The 19,244-nt window shown below is 55.6% G+C and overlaps 1 protein-coding gene across 2 annotated transcripts in view; it reads right to left on the bottom strand.

Moving 5' to 3' along the window:
• CLEC16A (C-type lectin domain containing 16A) overlaps nt 1-19,244 on the bottom strand; it is a 204,697-nt gene that overhangs the window by 171,697 nt on the left and 13,756 nt on the right. For both annotated transcript variants that reach the window (XM_062180005.1, XM_062180006.1), the window contains exons 3-8: nt 17,168-17,301; nt 8,870-9,018; nt 5,976-6,081; nt 4,196-4,319; nt 1,583-1,757; nt 239-292 (exon numbers count right to left, since the gene is read on the bottom strand). In XM_062180005.1, the coding sequence (XP_062035989.1) occupies nt 239-292; nt 1,583-1,757; nt 4,196-4,319; nt 5,976-6,081; nt 8,870-9,018; nt 17,168-17,301 (742 nt within the window). The remainder of the gene's footprint in view (nt 1-238; nt 293-1,582; nt 1,758-4,195; nt 4,320-5,975; nt 6,082-8,869; nt 9,019-17,167; nt 17,302-19,244) is intronic.

The following is a 19,244-nucleotide window of genomic DNA, read 5'->3' as shown; positions in this document are numbered from 1 at the left end:
GTGTTGGAAATCCTGGGTCTCGTAAAAATCAAATACACAAAGGCAAAGTTCAATTTCTTTTCCACTTCTCTCTGAATTTCCCTCTCCTGCTGTGAAGATGATACCTACGCGGTGTCTGGCACGCAGAACGCCCCTTACTCACTTTGAGATGGGGACCTGTGAGAGAAGACGGACAATGTGACACGAGGGCTTTCTGGAGCAGCAGTGCTCCACGGGACCCAGGCGAGGGTCAACATACCTGCGACAGGAGATACAGAGACACGGGCAGGCTGATCTTCGGCCGCTCTCCTCCCTAGGAAGGTTGGGGGGAAGAAAAGGGGGAGTCCAGGTCACAAAAGCAAGCCACACGGAATGATGACGCCAGAGTAGTCTGAACAAAAGTGCCCTGGCGTTGTCCATGACACTAGGGCTGCCCTGGTGCTGGTCAAAAACCCACTGGGCAGACACACACAGCCCAGCTCCACGCCACACGGCTTGCGGGGCCGCTGCCTTCCTGCCTGAGCACTGTGTCACTCCCTGCGGGTTAGAAGCCTACCCAGCAGAGCGCGCTCCCTGAACTGCCCCAGGCGCGGGAAGGCGGGCCCAGGCGACCCACTCTTGGGAAGGCAATCAACAAACGCCAGGGATGGGCCGGCTGCGCACTCTGGGCTCAGAAGAGCCCTCATCACTCCGAGCTCTAAGGCGCCTCACCTCACATCCACCCTGTGAAGGAGGGGCCTTTAGGCCCTCACCTGCAGCTGAAGAAACCGACTCAGGGAGGGTGATGCCTCGTCCAAGGTCACAGAGTTAGGAAAGGCAAGAGGCAGACTTTGAACCCAGGTCTGAAACCTCCAATTCCCAGGCATGGCCTCTGCCACCAGAGCTGTCCCTGCAGGTCTAACTGCAACTGTGATCACACTGCATTTATTGATTTGTGGCAAGCATGCCCACACTTCATTCCCAAAGGAGGATGATACCCCCTCGGGACTCAGGAGCCGCAGCTCCCGCGCGGTGACCAGCTGGCTGGTCCTACTTCCTGCTGCAGCCTCTGAACTCTGCAGGGACTGGACAGAGACACACACACCCCGCCCCCGGCTCCCTAAAGCAGTGACTCTCGTGGGAGCATCCTGGGATCAGCAGCACAGCATCCCCAGGGAGCAGTTAATGTGCAGGTTCCCGGCCCCACCCTGACCTGCTGAACCAGAATCCCTGGGACGGGGAGGGAGTACCTGCACCCACCCTCCCCTAGGGGCCTCTCAAGTCACTCCCCGGGCAGTCACCCAGTGCTGTCCCTGCCCGTTCATTCCGTGCCAGTTTGGTTGCTGTGGGGATCGTCTCCAAGTCAATCAGCTCTGGCAACTATCTGAAAAATCATGAGCAGGACAACGCCTCCGGGAAGGATGGGCGGAAACCGAAATCCTAAACCCATCAATCAGGTCGCCTGTGAGTTTCTGATTCCTTTTCCCCTTTACAATTCCCACCCCCACCCGTCTCTCAGAAAGGGGAGGAAAGGAAAGGAAAATCAGGAAGCTTCAGAGGGACTCCCTGTGGCCCAGGGCCCTTTGCAAGATGACCATCTGGCAGGGCGACGCTGCAGGCCCACCTTGTCATGGTTCTCCAGGGAGTACACGTAGAGGGGCAGGAAGAGCCTGTTGAGCAGGTGGTCAGTGAGCACGTCATTGAGGAACTCGCAGTTGATGATGAGGATGTCGTTGAGGTAGTGCAGGTGGTCCAGGTGCTCGGCCACCAGGTCACTCAGTTTCCCCCGGTTCCTGTGCCTGCATGGAGAAAGGACCGCCTCAGCCTCAAAGCCAAAGAGCAGAGCCTTTGGGTCCAGAATCACCAGCCTGGGACCTAGGTCAAGGGTGCATGTGCGCTCATACTACCAATACGTGAGCAAGTATCAGGAGACACTGGTTCCAGCCCCTACTCAGAGACACAAGGGAACATGAACAGGGACTCCTGGGGTCCCCTGTTGTGCGGGGGCCTTGGGACCACCCTCCTCACCATAGCCCAGAAAAATGGGGTGAACAAAGCAAAACCAGCCCAGCTCTTAGAGCTATCCATAGCACAAGGGGAGGCAACTAGCCACGTGGCAAGACCTCATCTACTTGGACAAGCACTACTCTTGCAGCAACAAACCCTGGTGACCCAAAGCTCCCAAGGAACACAAAAGTGGAGCTGTGCTCAGTAGCTGCGTCTGCAGCACCGGCCCCAGCCGCACGTGGCGCACGGGGCGAGGAGGCGACGTCCCTGCCCGCAGGCCTCTGCCCCACGGCAGTCCCTCCAACGCCAGCGGCGGGCGCACGGGGCTCCTGGAGTCAGCCTCACACCCAGGAACAGGGGGTCCCTTCACCACCCCAAAGCACCATCTAGCTAGGGTCAGACACTGTGCTTCTATTAGTTTCTGAGTGACAGTCATTTTACAGAAGGCACCATGAAACAGAAAATAAAAGTCAAAAGAAATCAAAGGCTCCTATAATGCCACCACTAACAGACGTCTAATATGAACACCTTGACTGCTGGTAGCCTCCAGTCTGCTCTTCCACAGTCTCTTCTCTGCTGACAGCCAGTGTAAAGTGCAGGTGTTAGGATCTAGCTGTAAAACGGCATCAACTCCACGTCTTTGACTTTATTTCAGGTAATATCCCTTATATTTTAATAAGATATTTAATAAATATGCATAGTACATCCATGTTGGAAAGTCTAACAGGAACCCACAGTGTACCCGAGATAATGACCCTTCATACGCAAGGCTTCCCATGTTTGCCCTGGGAGATATTTTTATTAGGATATGTAATGCACTTCACTTTTTGATACTTTAATTAAAAACATTTTACCAAAGTAGGGTATGCAAATGGGTTCAGACTCAAGTAGTATTGAAAAGTTGCTGACTCCGAACAGCAGCTGCTGGCCCAGCCTCCACCACGCTCCCTCCTCCAGCCAAGACAGTTTCTAACGCTCTGAGCTCTGTCTGCAGGTAGCTCCCCCATGTCCTGTAGAATCTGCGTGGCCCTCCGTTTCATGACTGCGCCATGCTGACACCATCTGTGGGCCTCCCGTGAGACAGAGCTGTGTTCCTGCCACCTCTGCCCCAGTAGTCGCTGTGGGTAACTGGCGTGGGAGTCCTAACTGCTCCCTGCAGAGCCGAGAGAAGACCGCACGTTACGTCTGCATCCAGGGCTGCTGGTGTCCGTGTGGGCTCCTCCTCCCCTAAATGCCAGGGAGCAGCCATCGAGCTGGCCTTGCTTCCTGCCCAGCACCGCCAACACCGTCGCTGTCTTGCTCTTCTCCCTCTGAGCTCCTTCCTGGGTCCCTCCAGCATCCCGGCCCCCATCTCGCAGCACCGACCGCCAGGCCTGGGCACAGCTGTCACTCTGGGGCAGTGGTTCCCAACTGAGCGGGACTTGTGCCTTAAAGGGGGCCTTTGGCAATGTCCAGAGACATCTGTGGTTCTCACACTAGGGAAGGGGTGGGTGCTTCTGGTGTCCAGCAGGCAGAGGCCAGGGAAGCTGTGTTCCCTCCCAAATGCCTCTCTCAAAGTACTTAGTGCCAAGGCGGAGGAGGACAAAATCACTACCTTCGAGCGTTTTTTAAGCAGATGTAATTCACACACCATAAGTCTGCCCATTCACAGTATACAAACAATAACTTACTCAGTTGTCCAACCGTCCTCACCATCGCCTTGAGCACAGTCTCATCCTCTCTGCAGAAAGCCCTCTGCTCACCAGCACGGCTTCCCACAGCCCCCAGGGCCGCCTCTCTCCCCGACCCCAAGCCCCAGGAACCTGCTCATCTAGACCCTGAGGATCAGCCTCTTCTGAGCATTTTGTACCGATGAACCGGCAACGTGTGACCCTGTGTGTCTGTTCCTTAGCACGAGGCTGGCAGGCTCACCCGTGTCTGGGCACGAGCCGGGACTCTGCTCCTTCCTACTATCTAATGTCACTCTACTGGACAGACGGCCAGACCAGAGTCTGATTATCTGTGCGCCAGCTGACGGATCACCCTCACCTCCTGACCCCCTGCCGGAGAGCCTGCATTTACCTCCCTTGCTCTTTCTGGGAGGCCTCTAAATCCTCATTAGCTTCCCGCTGAGCGAGCAGGTGAGCGGGACCTTCTGCAGAAGTCTGTGCTCTGCCTGCACACAGGGGAGCACGGCTCCTCCCCGCCGGCCGCCCGTCCACCCGCTCAGCAGGCCGGGAACGTCACTTACTCCTCGTCAGTCTGCACACAGTTATCGAGCTCGATCACGTGGCTCCCGATGAACCAGACCAGGTTGGAGAAGTACGGGACAGCAGTTTTATCTCTGATATAGTGCAGCATGGCCTGGTTATCCACTGAGAAAATTCACAAAAGGAAAAAAAGTCAAGTTACCAAAAATAACTCGGCAGAGATTAAAAAAAAAACCCAACAAACCAAAAAAAAAAAAAAACACACTGAAAAAGCCCTCTGCTATAATCTGAAATTGTCTTCCCTAGAAATACTTGAAAATGTTTATCTTATTCATAAAATTATCAAGGCAGTGCTTATGCTATTTTTATAATTATTAAAGTAAATCAGTTGGGCTAAACATTTGTCGTGCCTTGTTCAGGCTGCTTATCAGCAGTGGATTTAACTAGGACTGCAACGAGAATGCCCACATTCTCAAGCCAGCTGCCTGATTTACATGTAAGGATAAGTCAAGAAAGCAGAAAACCAGAAGTTAAAAACTTACATGACACTGGAATAAGGAACACGGGAATCGTCATTGAAGGAAAGGCAAAAAACAGACAACAATTAACAGGGTTAGGAACTGGGAAGGTGAGACAGCGCGCAGAGGAAGAGCAAGCTGGGGCGGGCGGCGTCTAAACCGAGATACACAGGTTAGAAGAGAACATGAGGGAACAGAGCGAGGCCAGCGGGACTGACCCCAGCCTGGGCCCGGCTCGCAAGCTCGGAAGCCTGCCAGGTGGCCCAGGGAGGGAAGCCCCCAGCCCGGTGTGTGTGCCAGGGAGCCCGGGCCTCAGTCCCTAAAGGAGTGGCTATTTTTTGGCTCCAGCTGACTCCTGCCTGGCAGGACCGAGGTCCAGGAAGAGCCAGATCTCCATCCTCGAGTCAGAAACCCAGACTGTCCTGCAAGATCTTCCAAGTTTTAAAGATAGGCAACTGTGTACTCTTCCAAAAGCACTCGAAGTCCACAGAGACGTGCCTGAGGGCTGGGCTTGCCTTCAAGCCCCCAGTTTGCAGCTCTGGATAGAGAGGCTCTTAACTGAATGTCCTCGCAGAACGAGGCTGGACTGAGTCCCTGGGGAGCCCCCCACCCGACTCAGGGTCATCTCAAGTATTAAGATCATGACTCAAGAAGACCAAAGCCAGGCAGTGACCTGGCACCAGGCACAACTTCCAGGGCATGGCCTTTGCAAGGCAGTTCCAGCTGAGGACACTGTGGCCGGCCAGCCTTCGTGCCAGCACAGAGGAGCTGGCCAAAGCCTTCTCCTGCACGCACTGTTTTGCGCAGGAAGTAAATCGTAAAATAAATAAATAAATAAATACCCAGGAATTTGGAAGTGCTGGGCTGTACAGCCAGTTAGGAATACAATACTGCCCCCTGTTGTTTGTGAGGTGAAATGTCTAAAGATAAAATACCCCCTCCCTAACATGAAAGATACAGTATTTGGATAAAACACCCCCTAACTGTACTGAAGTATACATATAATTTACAAGCCAAGACATAAAAATGTAACTCTCCCGTTCAAAAGGCAACTTTGCTTTTCCAGTCCGAATCCCACTTGCCTCGCGGGACACCTGCCTTCAGTGCTAGAGCTTGAACATGCGCAAAGGGCAGCGGCAGAGTGACAGAGGGGCCGGCCTTCCATGAGCCATGCAGCCCCGGGCTACCAGAGATGAGCACCCCTTCCTCCCCCGCCCCGTGCCTTTGGGCGAAGTGTGTGCAGACACACGGGAGTGAGCCCTTGTAGTCACATCACCAGGCCCGAGCCCACCAGGAAACTTACCTTTGTAGACATTCAAAGTTATGGTTCTTACAGCAATTCTAACCATGCTTTCAGGGTGGTTGAAAAACTTGATGGCTTCCGTGTACAGGGCAAAGTCATTGGTGTGCTAAAACAAAGATGGACCACAGATGAGGTACGGCCCCACGAGGCGGGCCCTGCCCCGGGCGCTGGGAGCCATCAGAGACCTCCAAATGAGACAGTGTTGCCGCCATGAACCTCAAGTCCGTGGTTCATTCCCGACAGGGCGTGTGAGAAGGGAGGCGAGGCCATGGGAGAACAGAGCAGAGTCCAGATACCAACTCAGGTCTGGGTCCACACCCGCCCAGCACGCGGCTGTGTGAGGCGATCCTTTCTCATCTGTAGAACGGGGATGGTAATATCCCCTTCACTGCTGTTGGGACGAAATGGGATCACTTCGAGTGCAGCGCTTACGCCTGCACCTGACACCTAGTGTGCGCCTGGTGGCAGCCTGGCCACGCTCCCTCCGTGCTGCTGCAGCTCCGCCGGATTAAATGCACAGCTCTGGGGAAACACAAAGGTGTAAACTGTGCCCGGGAGGGGGAGGCCCGAGGAGCCTGCTGCTGGTTAGAAGGGATAAGGAGCCACAGAAACCCCGTGCACCGGGAGCTGGCGCTGGCGTCCCCAGGGACAGGCTCTGCTGCCCTCCTGTGGCCAAGCTTCCCCGGGGGCTCCGGGATCCACTCTGAGGACACCCAGAGCAGCGCAGACAGTGAGGGGTGGGCAGGCAGCCACTGCTCAACCTCCAGACCAGTCTTCGCAGGCTGGCCGTGGGGATGAGAGTGCGAGACAGCACTGACAAAGACCACGCTGCTCCAAGGAGATACCAAGCCAGCCCCCGGCATGTGGCAACCTTTACACGGGTCCCCATGGAAGGGAAAACCAGGCCCACCCCATGAAACAAGGCCCTGAGTCTCCTCTGACAGCCAGGAGGCCGCTCCTGCAAGGCGTCTCTCTCAGCCCACAGCCCAGCTTCGCTCCCCCAGCCTGGGGCACAGAGCCCAGCGGCACCAAGTGGAGCGGAATCCAGGCACTCTCTGGCTTGAGCTTCCACGGCACCTTTGGGAATGTGCCGACACACTCCATCTGATCTTGGGTGCTTACTGAGCACCTACGATGTGCTGGGTGCTGGCCCACACAAGAATTCTCCAAGTCGCCATCATTTTAGGGTTGTGAGTTAGTGTTTCTTCCCTCTGAAGGCAGCTCTTCTCCCCTGGGGGGAGGCACAGTGGCAGTGAGCACTCCGGAATGCTCCATAGCGTCCACTCCACAGTGAAAATCAACGCTCAGGCTGCTGTCGCCACATCAGAAGGAACTCGGACAATGTGTCTGCGACTGTGGTCTTAGGCTGTGCAGGGTCTGTGACTGGCAATCCGAGGACAGCTGGGACTGCCTCACGCCATGTCTACGGCCTCTGTCAGCCCCTCCCACTGACTCAGGGCTGCGCGGTGGGACCTGAAGAACATGGTGGAAGCGACCCTGTGTGACTTCTGCTGCCTGGGCCATGAGAGGCATTGCATTTGCTCAAGTCCCCCAGGTCACTTGCTCAGGGGAAGCCACTGGCTAAACCACGAGGACACTCGAGCAGTCCTGTGAAGATGTGGACTTAAAGGGAACCAAGGCCTCCCACCCACAGCCAGCATCAGCTGGCCACTCGTGGGACTAGGCTGCCTGGAAGGCCATCCTCCAAGCCCAGATGACAGCCTCCTGAGACACCTAGCCCAAGCTGCCCTGCCAGGCCAATCCCAAATTCCAGACACGCTGTGAGAAAAACTGGATGGGATTCTGACCAGTGGGGCCTGAGGGGAAGTCTGGTGGCAGGCAGGCTTCTGAGAGGTCAAAGTGGATACAAGAAGGGAAGTGATATTTGGAGCTGCTGCAGCCATCTTGTGCCCATGAGGGGCTAACTCAGAGCAGATGGCAGCAGTTGGGTAAGCAGAGCAAGAAGACAGAAAAGCCTGGGTCTGTGACGCTGTGAGTGAGCCACAGGATGAAGCAGCCTCAGGACAGTGGTGTACGTTCTCTGTGAGACAACCTGATCACACTGTTCAAGTTCCTTTTAATTGTGAGAGCAGATAGTACTGATTTAGGTTGTTAATAACTCTCCTATGGAATATGGGACATCCACCTGTAGACAGCAGCAAGGTCTGTGATGTTAGGGAGTCAGGTGCATACTGGGTGCTCTGAAAACATCACCTCATTTAATCCGTTCCCTCAACACCCTGCATAAGGCACATGTGGGAAAAAGTGTACAGAAAAAGTGGTTTCTTGGGGCACAAGCTTTGAAATCGATGCACAGCTTTTTCAGAGTGCACAGTTTCCATGGACTGTTTGAAGCCACACCCCCTAGACACTCTATCTGCCTTTCTCAAATGAGGAAACAGGCTCAGACAGAGACCAGGACTCCCCTGGGTCACACAGCAGGGAAGTGGCAAAGCCGGGCCTCATGGGAGTTCCTGTTTTCCCACAGGGCAACATGACCCCAAGACACGTCTAGATACTTCTGTCAAGGATAATGCTCAGTACAAACTGAATTTCACACCACAAAGGTAGTTTGCTGAATTAAAAAAAAACTTTTTTTTAAAGTACGCCAAAGTCAGATAGTGCTGTCATGCAAATCAGACGCACAGCACATGCACATGGCACTCACACATGGTGCACGCATGAGCAGCACACACGGCACATGCACATGGCACTCACACATGGCACATTCACACGGTGCACGGCACATGGTGCACGCATGAGCGGCACACACGGCACATGCATGAGCAGCACACACATGGCACATTCACACGGTACACAGCACATGGTGCACGCATGAGCAGCACACGTACACCGCCCGCACAAGCGCGAGCGGCCCTCTGGCCATCACTCACCTCATTGTAGAAGAAATGGACGGTGTGGTTGTTGAGCTTCAAGGAGAGTGTTTTCAGGAACGATATGTAGTACGCCATAATCTCCTCGTCGGAAAAGTCAAACTTATGGACGATGATAGAATTCACGTAGTTATTCGAGAGCAAATAATCTAGAGGAGAAAAAGCAAAGCCAAACAGACAAGGTAACCGGTGCTGTAGGAAGGACTAGCAGAGACGCTGGGCGACGAGCAGGTGGGCGACGCAGGGCGACAACGCACTGAATCCGTTATGCTCTGTGTGGTCAGGATTAAACCAACAGGGAGCAGCTGAACCTTTAACCCGCAAACAAATCATCTACAAGCTCAGAGGCAAGGCCATTCCAAGGAGAGAAACCAGGCAGTCTCTTCACCTCGCTGGCAAAGTCCAATAAGGACGTGGGGTGGGGAAGACACGAGGTGCGGGCATCGTCACAGACCACCCACAGAGGACGATGAACAGACTGTGTTTCATAAACAGCTACCCCATTTGACATAAAAAAACCACATCATCAGCACCACGCTGTGGCACAGTGGGTTAATGTTGGCATCCCATATGGGCGCCGGTTCCTGTCCTGGCTGCTCCACTTCCAATCCAGTTCCCTACTGCTGGCCTTGGAAGGCAGCAGAAGTTGGCCCAAGTGCCTGGGCCCCTAAACCCAAGTGGGAGACCCGGACGAAGCACCTGGCTCCTGGCTTCGGCTGGGCTTGGCCCTGGCTGCTACAACCATTAGGGGAGTGAACCAGGGATAGAATAGACTCTCTTTCTCTGTGTGTCTCCTCTCTCTCTAACTCAGCGTTTCAAATTAATCAATTAATTACACACACACACACACCCCATCACGCCCGAATGCCACAATGGGCTCCACGTGGCTTTTCCTGCGTATATGGCTACTGGATTTCACAGTAGCCTGCAGGGGCGCGCTTGCTCCTCCCTCTGTGCAGGTGAGTGCAGAGAGCTCGGAGGGTCTCACCACCTGGCTGGAGGACACAACAGGCAGTCCAGAGGAGGAGACGAACCTAGGTCTGATGTCAGACCTCATGTCTATCACAGACTAATAAAAGCTGACGATGAAAACTGGGTGCTGGGGCCAGCGCTGTGGCACAGTGGGTAAACGCCCTGGCCCGAAGCGCCAGCATCCCATACAGGCACCAGTTCTAGTCCCGGCTGCTCCACTTCCAATCCAGCTCTCTGCTAAGGCCTGGGAAAGTAGTAGAAGATGGCCCAAGTCCATGGGCCCCTGCACCTGCATGGGAGACCCAGAAGAAGCTCCTGGCTCCTGGCTTCGGATCGGCACATCTCCAGCCATTACGGCCAATTGGGGAGTGAATCAGCGGATGGAAGATATCTCTCTCTCTCTCTGTTTCTACCTCTCTGTAACTCTGCCTTTCAAATAAATAAAATAAATCTTTAAAAAAAAAAAAAAAGAAAACAAAACAGAACTGGGGCTGAGGGTGAGGGCCTGGGCACCCCGGGGCTGACTGACAGCCCCCCACTCCCACCCCTCCAAGCTCCGGGCCGCTGGCTCCCGTGGAAATGCGGGCCCAGCGTGGCCAGAGCTTCCTCCTGGGGAAGGGACACTGAGACAGAGATTTTAGGGCTGCATCTCTGGGTCTTCAAATGCTGGATCCTGAACAACACAGCTTCAGAGCTGTGCTCCCCAGCACACAGCTCCATCCACAGCTACAGCCTGGAGCCTGCCATTCCACACCTTGACCTTGGCCCTGGCTCCCCTCTGAGTACTTGAGAAAAACCCTACAGAGGTGCTGCTGGCCCAGTCTGGGCTGTCAGCGTGAGTACTGCACTGGCTCCCCTGTCTCCCCACAAATGACAGTGACCTGTGACCTCCGCACCTACAGGTGAGTCGGGTGGCGGCAGAGCCTCAGGCCGGCAGCAAAGCCTGGCCCCAAGCTTATCAGACGCATCGAGGCTCGAGCCCCGGGCCCCAGCCCTAGCCCCCAATCCCAGCATCCTGTGGAAGAAAGCTTCAGAGTTTCCCACACGTACTCGTGGTTGAGAGCCACAGGGAAGAAACGTGGACTCTGCCCAGGTCTAGCTCCCACCTCTGCACAGCCTAGCTCTGCAGCCTAGCGCAAGCTGCTCACCCTCCCCATTCCCAGTCTCCCTGACTGGCAAATAGCACAGTAGCCCCACCATCCCAGAGATGCCGTGAGCAGTAAGAGATCAGGCACAAAACAGTCAAGTCAAAGAGACTGTACAGCACACTGGACACACACTGTCCACATGTTGTCCGCACACTGGATGCACACTGTCCACACATTGGACACACACTGGATGCACACTGTCCATATACTGTCCTGACGCTGTCCACACATTGGACACACACTGGATGCACACTGTCCATATACTGTCCTGACGCTGTCCACACATTGGACACACACTGTCCACACTGGACGCATACTGGGCACACACTGAACACACTGTCCACGCACTGGACACACTGGATGCACACTGTCCACACACTTATCTGCACTAGATGCACACTGCCCACACACTGGACACACTGCCCACACACTGTCCATACACTATTCATACATCGTCTGCACACTAGACACACACTGCCCACACACTGGACACGAAATGGATGCACACCACCCACACACTGGATGCACACTGCCCACACACTGGGGCACAAAGCAAGCACTGGACGGTGTTCACTATGTGGTTGGTCCCAGGGCTGCTCTGTGGAGACTGCTCATTTCTTTTTTTTTTTTTTTTTTTTTTTTTTTGACAGAGTGGACAGTGAGAGAGAGAGAGAGAGAGAAAGGTCTTCCTTTTTGCCGTTGGTTCACCCTCCAATGGCCGCTGTGGACGGCTCATCGCGCTGATCCAAAGCCAGGAGCCAGGTGCTTCTCCTGGTCTCCCATGGGGTGCAAGGCCCAAGCACTTGGGCCATCCTCCACTGCCTTCCCAGGCCATAGCAGAGAGCTGGCCTGGAAGAGGGGCAACCGGGATAGAATCCGGTGCCCCAACCGGGACTAGAACCCGGTGTGCCAGCGCCACAAGGCGGAGGATTAGCCTGTTAAGCCACGGCGCTAGCAGAGACTGCTCATTTCCACCACCTCACCCCAGGGCCACACACTGGATGCACACTGTCCACACATAAGACGCACACTGTCTACACACTGTCCACATACTGTATGTACACTGCCCACACACCGGACGCACACTGCCCACACACTGGGGCACAAAGCAAGCACTGAACGGTGTTCACTACGCAGTTCGTTCCAGGGCTGCTCTGTGGAGACTGCTCATTTTCACCCCATCACCCCAGGGCCACACACTGTCCACACACCGGACGCACACTGCCCACACACTGAGGCACAAAGCAAGCACTGAACGGTGTTCACTATGTGGTTCACCCCAGGGCTGCTCTGTGGAGACTGCTCATTTCCACCACCTCACCCCAGGGCCACACACTGGATGCACACTGTCCACACACCGGACGCACACTGTCCACACACCGGACGTACACTGCCCACACACTGGGGCACAAAGCAAGCACTGGACGGTGTTCACTATGTGGTTCACCCCAGGGCTGCTCTTTGGAGACTGCTCATTTCCACCACCTCACCCCAGGGCCACACTGTCACACTGAGGTCAGAGATGACTGAACACTGTCTGGAATCACCGAAAAACCACCACGAGCCAGGTGGGATGAGCTCAGGGCCAGGACGGGGCGGTGCCACAGGCCCTTAGCTGGGCCCTCGCTGGAAGCCCCCTGAGTCACCGCATCACCCTCTGAGCAGGCCGGGCAGACCAGCTGTGCAGGCCGGGGTCTGCAAAAGACATTCAGAGCCTCCTGGTCGCACCCATTCTTAAAGGGGCTCTTAAGGCCACTCTAAAAGAGCCGCTGGGTCAGTGGCGGGGGTGGGGGAGCTAAGACCATTCATGCTTTTCATAGGAGGTCATATATATCACCAATCGAAACACAGCTCGATGTATGTGGGAACGGACACCTAAGACATACGTGTCCGTGGGACTGACCCGTCTGTACCTCACGAGGCTCAGGGGTCCAGCTTCATGACCTGCACCCAGGTTCACACGCAGGGCAGGCATCAGACAGCTCCAGCTCTCAGACAGCTCCCCCGGCCTCGCCAGGCAGAACCCGGCCCCAAAGGCAGCCCTGTTCTCATTCCACCGCCACAGACGCACTGTGCCTCTGCCCGAGCTGCCCGTCAGCTGAGCCACACATCCGGCCGCGCCTGGCCTCTCACTCGCTGCCACGTCTGAGAGATTCCCACGGGGCTCTGTGTGGGGATCCTTCCTCTGTAGGCGTGAGCACCTCTTTCTTGCTGCACAGCAGTCTGGTTCTGAAGTGTCCACAACTGGCCCCTCCACCCGAAGTCCACTCAGAACAGGCGATGCTGAGACCTGGCACACTTCTTTACTGCTCTGTGTCGTTGTGACTGCACCTGGGGACTGCTGGGAGTGGGAGGGCCTGACAGGAGCAGCGACTGCGGAGTCTAGCGGGGCCCGCTGACCTGCCACCGGCTTCCAGAGCAGACGCTGAGGCCTGCAGCTTCCGCTGTGCAACCTGAGTCTCTCGGCCGCATCCTGCACCTGGGGCGGCCACGAATTCATCCGCACCCAGAGGGACTTTTCCTGGGCCCCTGAGAGACAGCCTGTGGGTGGAGGGGCCTCTGGTGTTCGGCTGGGATTTTTGCACTATGCCCTCACTGTGTGGCTGACTTTCTGTGGGGTCCTCTGAGAATACACCCGAGAGACTTGGGTCTCTGTCACTGAGGTCAGCAAACCCTAGGCAGCAGGAGCACCTGTGAAGCGGCAGCCCATGGTCATGTGAAGCAGCATATGGTGCTTAATCCGAACCAGGGAGGCTTGCTGGGCGGGGCGAGGAGATCAGAGATACACTGGGAAGGAGGGGAAAAGTTAAGCCGACAGCAAAATGGTTTGTGCACGTTGACGTGTCAGGGAGAGATTCTACAGACAGCTGACAGCCTGGATTTCTGTAACGCTTGCTTTTTGGTACTGTACGAGGAGGATGCGTCCAATGACTGGAGAGGAAAAACAAAGGCCATCTACCCTCTCTCACCGCCTGCAAAGCCAGGTTGTGCAGACGGTGCATCCGGTCCTTTCTGCAGCGTTCAGCCATGCTGTAAGGCAAGAGGCGCCCGACTGGGCTCCTCACAGCTCCGAGCCCTTTCCGCTCCCAGTACAAGAAAAGCCCGGCTCACAAACAACAGTCCAACCCAGAAGCAGGGAGGGCACAGGTGGCTCCCATGCAGAGGAGAACGGGGCAGGGGACGCTGGGCAAAGGATGAGAGCTCCAATTATGCAAGACAAACAGATTCTGGGGATCTGACGCACAGCATAGTGACCCCAGGGGACAGCACCGAACTGTCTACATACTGTGCGCGCCTTTGAGAGCAGACCCAAAGCATTCTCAGCACACACAAAAAAGACAGCCACGTCAGGCACTGGCCATATTGATTACTTCACTGTGGTGATTATTTCACAAAACACACATATCGAACATCAGGTTGTACACCTTTAACAGACACGGTAGGGGCTGGCGCTGTGGCGCAGTGGGTCAAAGCCCTGGCCTGCAGCTCTAGCATCCCATGGGGATGGTGGTTCAAGTCCCAGCTGCTCCACTTCCCATTCAGCTCTCTGCTAGTGTGCCTAGGAAAGCAGTGGAGGACGGCCCAAGTCCTTGAGCCCCTCCACCTACATGGGAGACCTGGAAGAGGCTCCTGGCTCTGGATCTGCTCAGCTCCAGCTGTTGCAGCCATTTGGGGAGTAGGCCAGTAGATGAAAGACTTTCTCTCTTTCAAATAAAAATAAATATTAAAAAAAAAAAACAGACATAGTAAAAGGGCTAGCGCTGTGGCACAATGGATTAAGCTGCCATCTGCAGTGCCAGTATACCATGTGGGTACCGGTTCTAGTCCTAGCTGCTTCACTTCCAGTCCACCTCTCTGCTATAGCCTGGGAAAGCAGTGGAAGATGGCCCAAGTCCTTGGGCCCCTGCACCCACGTGGGAGACCCGGAAGAAGCTCCTGGATCCTGGCTTTGGCATGGCCTAGCCCTGGCTGTTGTGGCCATGTGGGGAGTGAACCAGTGGATGGAAGACCTCTCTCTCTCCCCCTCTATCTTCTATAATTCTGTCAACTAAATAAATAAATAAATCTTAAAAAAAAATAGACATAGTGAAAAGCCACAATTTTTGATTACCCAAACCCCCTCTTTAATGTAACAGTCCTGTGCCTGGCTGGACTGGTTAAGGCTGCCGGGAAGAGCTCTGCATTAAATGAGAAAACCCACACGGTGGACACTTCCTGTCCACCGGCCGTGTGCTAGGCGCCGCGTGCCTGCCCTCACACCGCCCCTGGGGACCCTCGCCTCCGCAGCCTCCGTTCCCACTTGGCAGACACACAGACCGCAGCTGGGCGCCTGTGGCAGACAGAGGCCAGGCCCTGGCCGGACCCGAGTCCAGCCTGCACTGCTGAGCAGCTCTCCACCTCTGAGTTTTCAGAAACCACACTTGTTTCACATCCAGCAAAACAGAAGCTGACAACAAGGGAAACCATGTAGGGAGAAATGAGTCAACCCACACTTGTCAGCCGGCAGTCCAGACAGGAGTGAGGGGCATCGCTGGGGCAGCAGCACCACCTAGTGGCCACTGCCAAGAGCACGTGCAGCAGCTCTTGTCCAACTCTGCCTCCTTGCCACCATCTCCACCTCCCTCTGGCCACCTCTTCTGAGGACCCAGATACAGATATCTGGTCCCTTGTCTTCTCTGCCCTGCTTCTCACTGGCAGGACCTAGGGCTTGGCAGCTCTTGTTGGAAAAGCAAAGCACGGAGCATTAGACTGTCAGCCTGGGCACTGTTGACAGGGTGGGCCTCTGCTGTGGGGGCCTGCCCTGTGCACCACGGATGGCAAACAGGACCCTGGCCTTGACCTTCTACACATCAGCAGCTCCCTCTCCACCTGGATCACGACAACCAAGAATATCTCCAGACAATGCCCAACGTCCCATGTCCCGGGGCTGGGGGTGGGGCTCAACACCTCCAGTTGAGGATCACTGAGCTAATGAGCCTGGGCCTCCATGTGTCTTCTTGGGCCAGGGCCTCAAGCTCTTCTCAGTGTGGACGCCAGCAGCACCAGCCTCTGCCTCTCAGATGAAGAAACGGGGTTGGCAAGTGTAGGCACTAAGCTCAGAGAGCTCACTGACGAGTCCGGCAGTGGGGCTGGAGCCAGAGGGCTGGGGGCAGAAGGCCACACCGCTGCCTGCTCCCATGTGGGGCTCTTCCTCACCCTGCTGACTATTCAGCACCTGCAGCTAACAAGAAGTCACGGAAGAGACGCCAACACAGCAGAATGGTACAGCAGAGGGGAACCTCTCCACGCCCTGTCACACGGGGATACACACGGTGTCAGGGACTGGACTGGGTCCCACATAAATTGCAAATGCTGAAGTCCTGAACCCCACTGCGACCCTATCTAGAGACAGAGCTCTTAGGGGGTCACTATGGTTAAAGGAGCTCAGGAGGGTGGGACCCTAACCTGCCAGGCCCGGTGTCCTGCGGGAAGAGGAGACACCAGAGATTGCTCGCTCTCCATCACACACGCACAGAAGAAACATTGCACACAGGGAGAAGGTGGCTGCTAGGGTTGAGTGTGTCCCCACAGCTCATGTGTGGAGACTCTAACAGCTCAGAGGGCCGTGCTGGGAGGGTGCACGTCACAGGGCAGGGCCCTCATGATGGGCTGTGCCTTCTTCCCGTGACTTCTCACTGCCAAGACTGTCTCGGTCCCGGGAAGGCAGGCTGCTATACAGCACGGGCACCACTCGCCTCCCCGCCTTGTGCATATGCCCACTTGCCCTTCCACTTTCCACCAGGAGTGCAAAAGGCACAAGGAGCTCACCAGTGCGATGCCCAACCTGGACTTCCCAGCTGCCAGCGCCGTGAGCCAAAATCAACCTCTTTCCTTTATTCGTGGCCTAGTCTTGGGACTTTGTTACAGCAACAGGAAATGAACTGAAACACCGGCCATCTGCGAGCCAGGAAGAACGCCCACACCAGAAACCCCGCCTGTGACAGCAGCGTCATCTTAGACGTCCACCCTCCAGAACTGTAAGAAGGCAAACTCCACGGCTCAAGACATCGAGCCAGTGACCTGCAGCCAGGGTAGCCCAAGCAGGCTGACACACAAGGCACACACACAGACACACAGAAGTGCGCCCCGCCCCCCCGATGCCCAGCAGTGCAGAGGCGCGTGCCAGCCGTGTGCTTACACAGTGAGGTCTCGTGACTGATATTCTCAAAGAGAATGTTCAGGGTCTGCAGCAACTGGACACACACATAGCGGCCCGACTTCTGCCGCAGGATGTTCAAGAAGAAAACGAACATGTTCTTCTCCAGGAAGAAGCTGTGGAGAGAGCAGGAAAGGGTCAGCGGTTCGCTTCCAGACATCGCTGAGAGTCGCAGCACACGCAGCACACCCGGCCCTGCCAGGCTCTCCAGCGCCGCCACATTGCACGGCCTTGTGAGCCTGGCTTCCACAGCTGCCGGCTCCCAGGCACTGCCCAGCAAGGTTAACGTGCAACCTTTCTGCTCTCTGCCCAGACCAGGAGAACAGTGCCGGTTCCGGGAAGCCAGGGACTGGCACTAGGACACAGCAGGAAAGGATCTTCGCCTCGGAAGCTCACACTTGTGAACTCAACAGGCAGCACTTCCCATCCGTTATTCTGGGTCCCAAGTTTTCCTTACCAAGCCTCTTTGCTCTGCTCTCTCGAGTTAAGAAACCCACACCTGGAATTCCCTGCAAAGGCTACGATAACGCTGGTTAGAAGGGCATTGGTTTCCAAATCGTCAGGTTTGCGGTTCCCCTATCTAGGGGAAAGGAACGGGAAGGAAACTCAAAGCTGCTGACGTGGCACGGGACCCTCGTCGGGCCCCAGGTCCGCTCTGCCTCTCTCCTGAGCAGGCCACTTGTCTGCATGCAGGCCCTGGGGGTACACGCTGGGAACAGAACCGCCCCCTACTCCCAAATGCCTCTCGTAAAGGGAGGCAGTGTTCCTCCCTGTGTGCTCTACGTTCCGGACAGGACCCGGCAGCCTCTGCTCTGGCGGCCTCAGAGGAAACCCCGCAGTCACGTGCGTGTGCTGGTCCACTCGGTCTTGAGCATCTCTCACCTTTTGTCTGCTGGCACACAGAGCAAGGATCATAGGCCTGGCCCGTGCTCCGTGCCCTGTAACTGCCTTGAATCCAGGAAAGTGGTGTTTAATGAGCAAATATCATCCCAACTACCCCCAAAATCTCTTCCAACTGTGGCCCCGGCAGCATGGCTGCCTCTGACCCTTTATGTATGCCTTCGCCGCAGGGTGCACGCAGAGTGACTCCGAGAATCGCCGTCCGGTCACTACCGCGCAGCAGCCAGCTCCGGGACAGTGCCCGGGCTGCTGCGCAATGTGAAGCCTGCACTCTGAAAAACCCCTTAGGGGAGGAGGCAGCCCTGAGCAAAGCGGCTGATTCCAGGGGAGGGCAGGGAAAAAAACACAAGATCAGCCAACGCAGCTCTCAGCACCAGGAAGTAAGGAGCGGGAGATCTGGATGGAGTTCCTGTGCCCGGCTTCAGGCTCACCCAGGCCTGGCCACTGCGGCCATTTGAGGAGTGACCCAGAGGATGGGAGATAGCTCTCTCTGGCTCTGGCTCTGGCTCTCTGACTCTTTGGCTCTCTGTCACTCTGCTTTAAAAAAAAATAAAAATAAAAAAATTTTTTAAAAAGCACTTAAAATGCATAGGCAAAAGGGAGAAAAGAGTCACTTTACAGTAGAAAAATGTGGCAGATGCCAGCTTAACGAGGTGATGAAGGTTACCATCCCCGGAGAGGCAGTGTGGACATCACCCACGCCCTGTGACAATGGGATGAGAAGGGCACTTCCTGTCTCCAACCCCATCATGAGAAAATGACCCGACAGACACAAACCCAAACTGGGGGACAAGCCACAGGATGCCTGGATGGCATTTTTAGGGGAAGACTAAGAAACCACCACAGACAGCAAGAGACAGGGAAAGTGTGGTCACTAACTACACTGCGGGAGCCCGGATGGGGTCCCGGAGCGGAAAGAGGGTATTAATGAACAACTGGCCAGATTCAAATCGAGTCCAAAGTTTACTTCAAAGTGCCGTGCCAAGGTCCGTTTCTGAGTTTTGACAAATGCACCGTGGTGGTGTGTTAACAATTGGCTCAGGCACGAGGCCTGGCAGTGACAATGCCATTAGCAGAGGACCTGGGTTCAGCCCCCAGCTACATCTCCAGACTCTAGCTTCCTGCTAATGCACACCCTGGGAGTCAGCATGACGGCTCA

Source organism: Lepus europaeus, chromosome 21, assembly GCF_033115175.1.
Source record: "Lepus europaeus isolate LE1 chromosome 21, mLepTim1.pri, whole genome shotgun sequence".
NCBI classification, from domain to species: Eukaryota; Metazoa; Chordata; class Mammalia; order Lagomorpha; family Leporidae; genus Lepus; species Lepus europaeus.
This window is presented reverse-complemented; position numbering and strand designations above follow the sequence as displayed.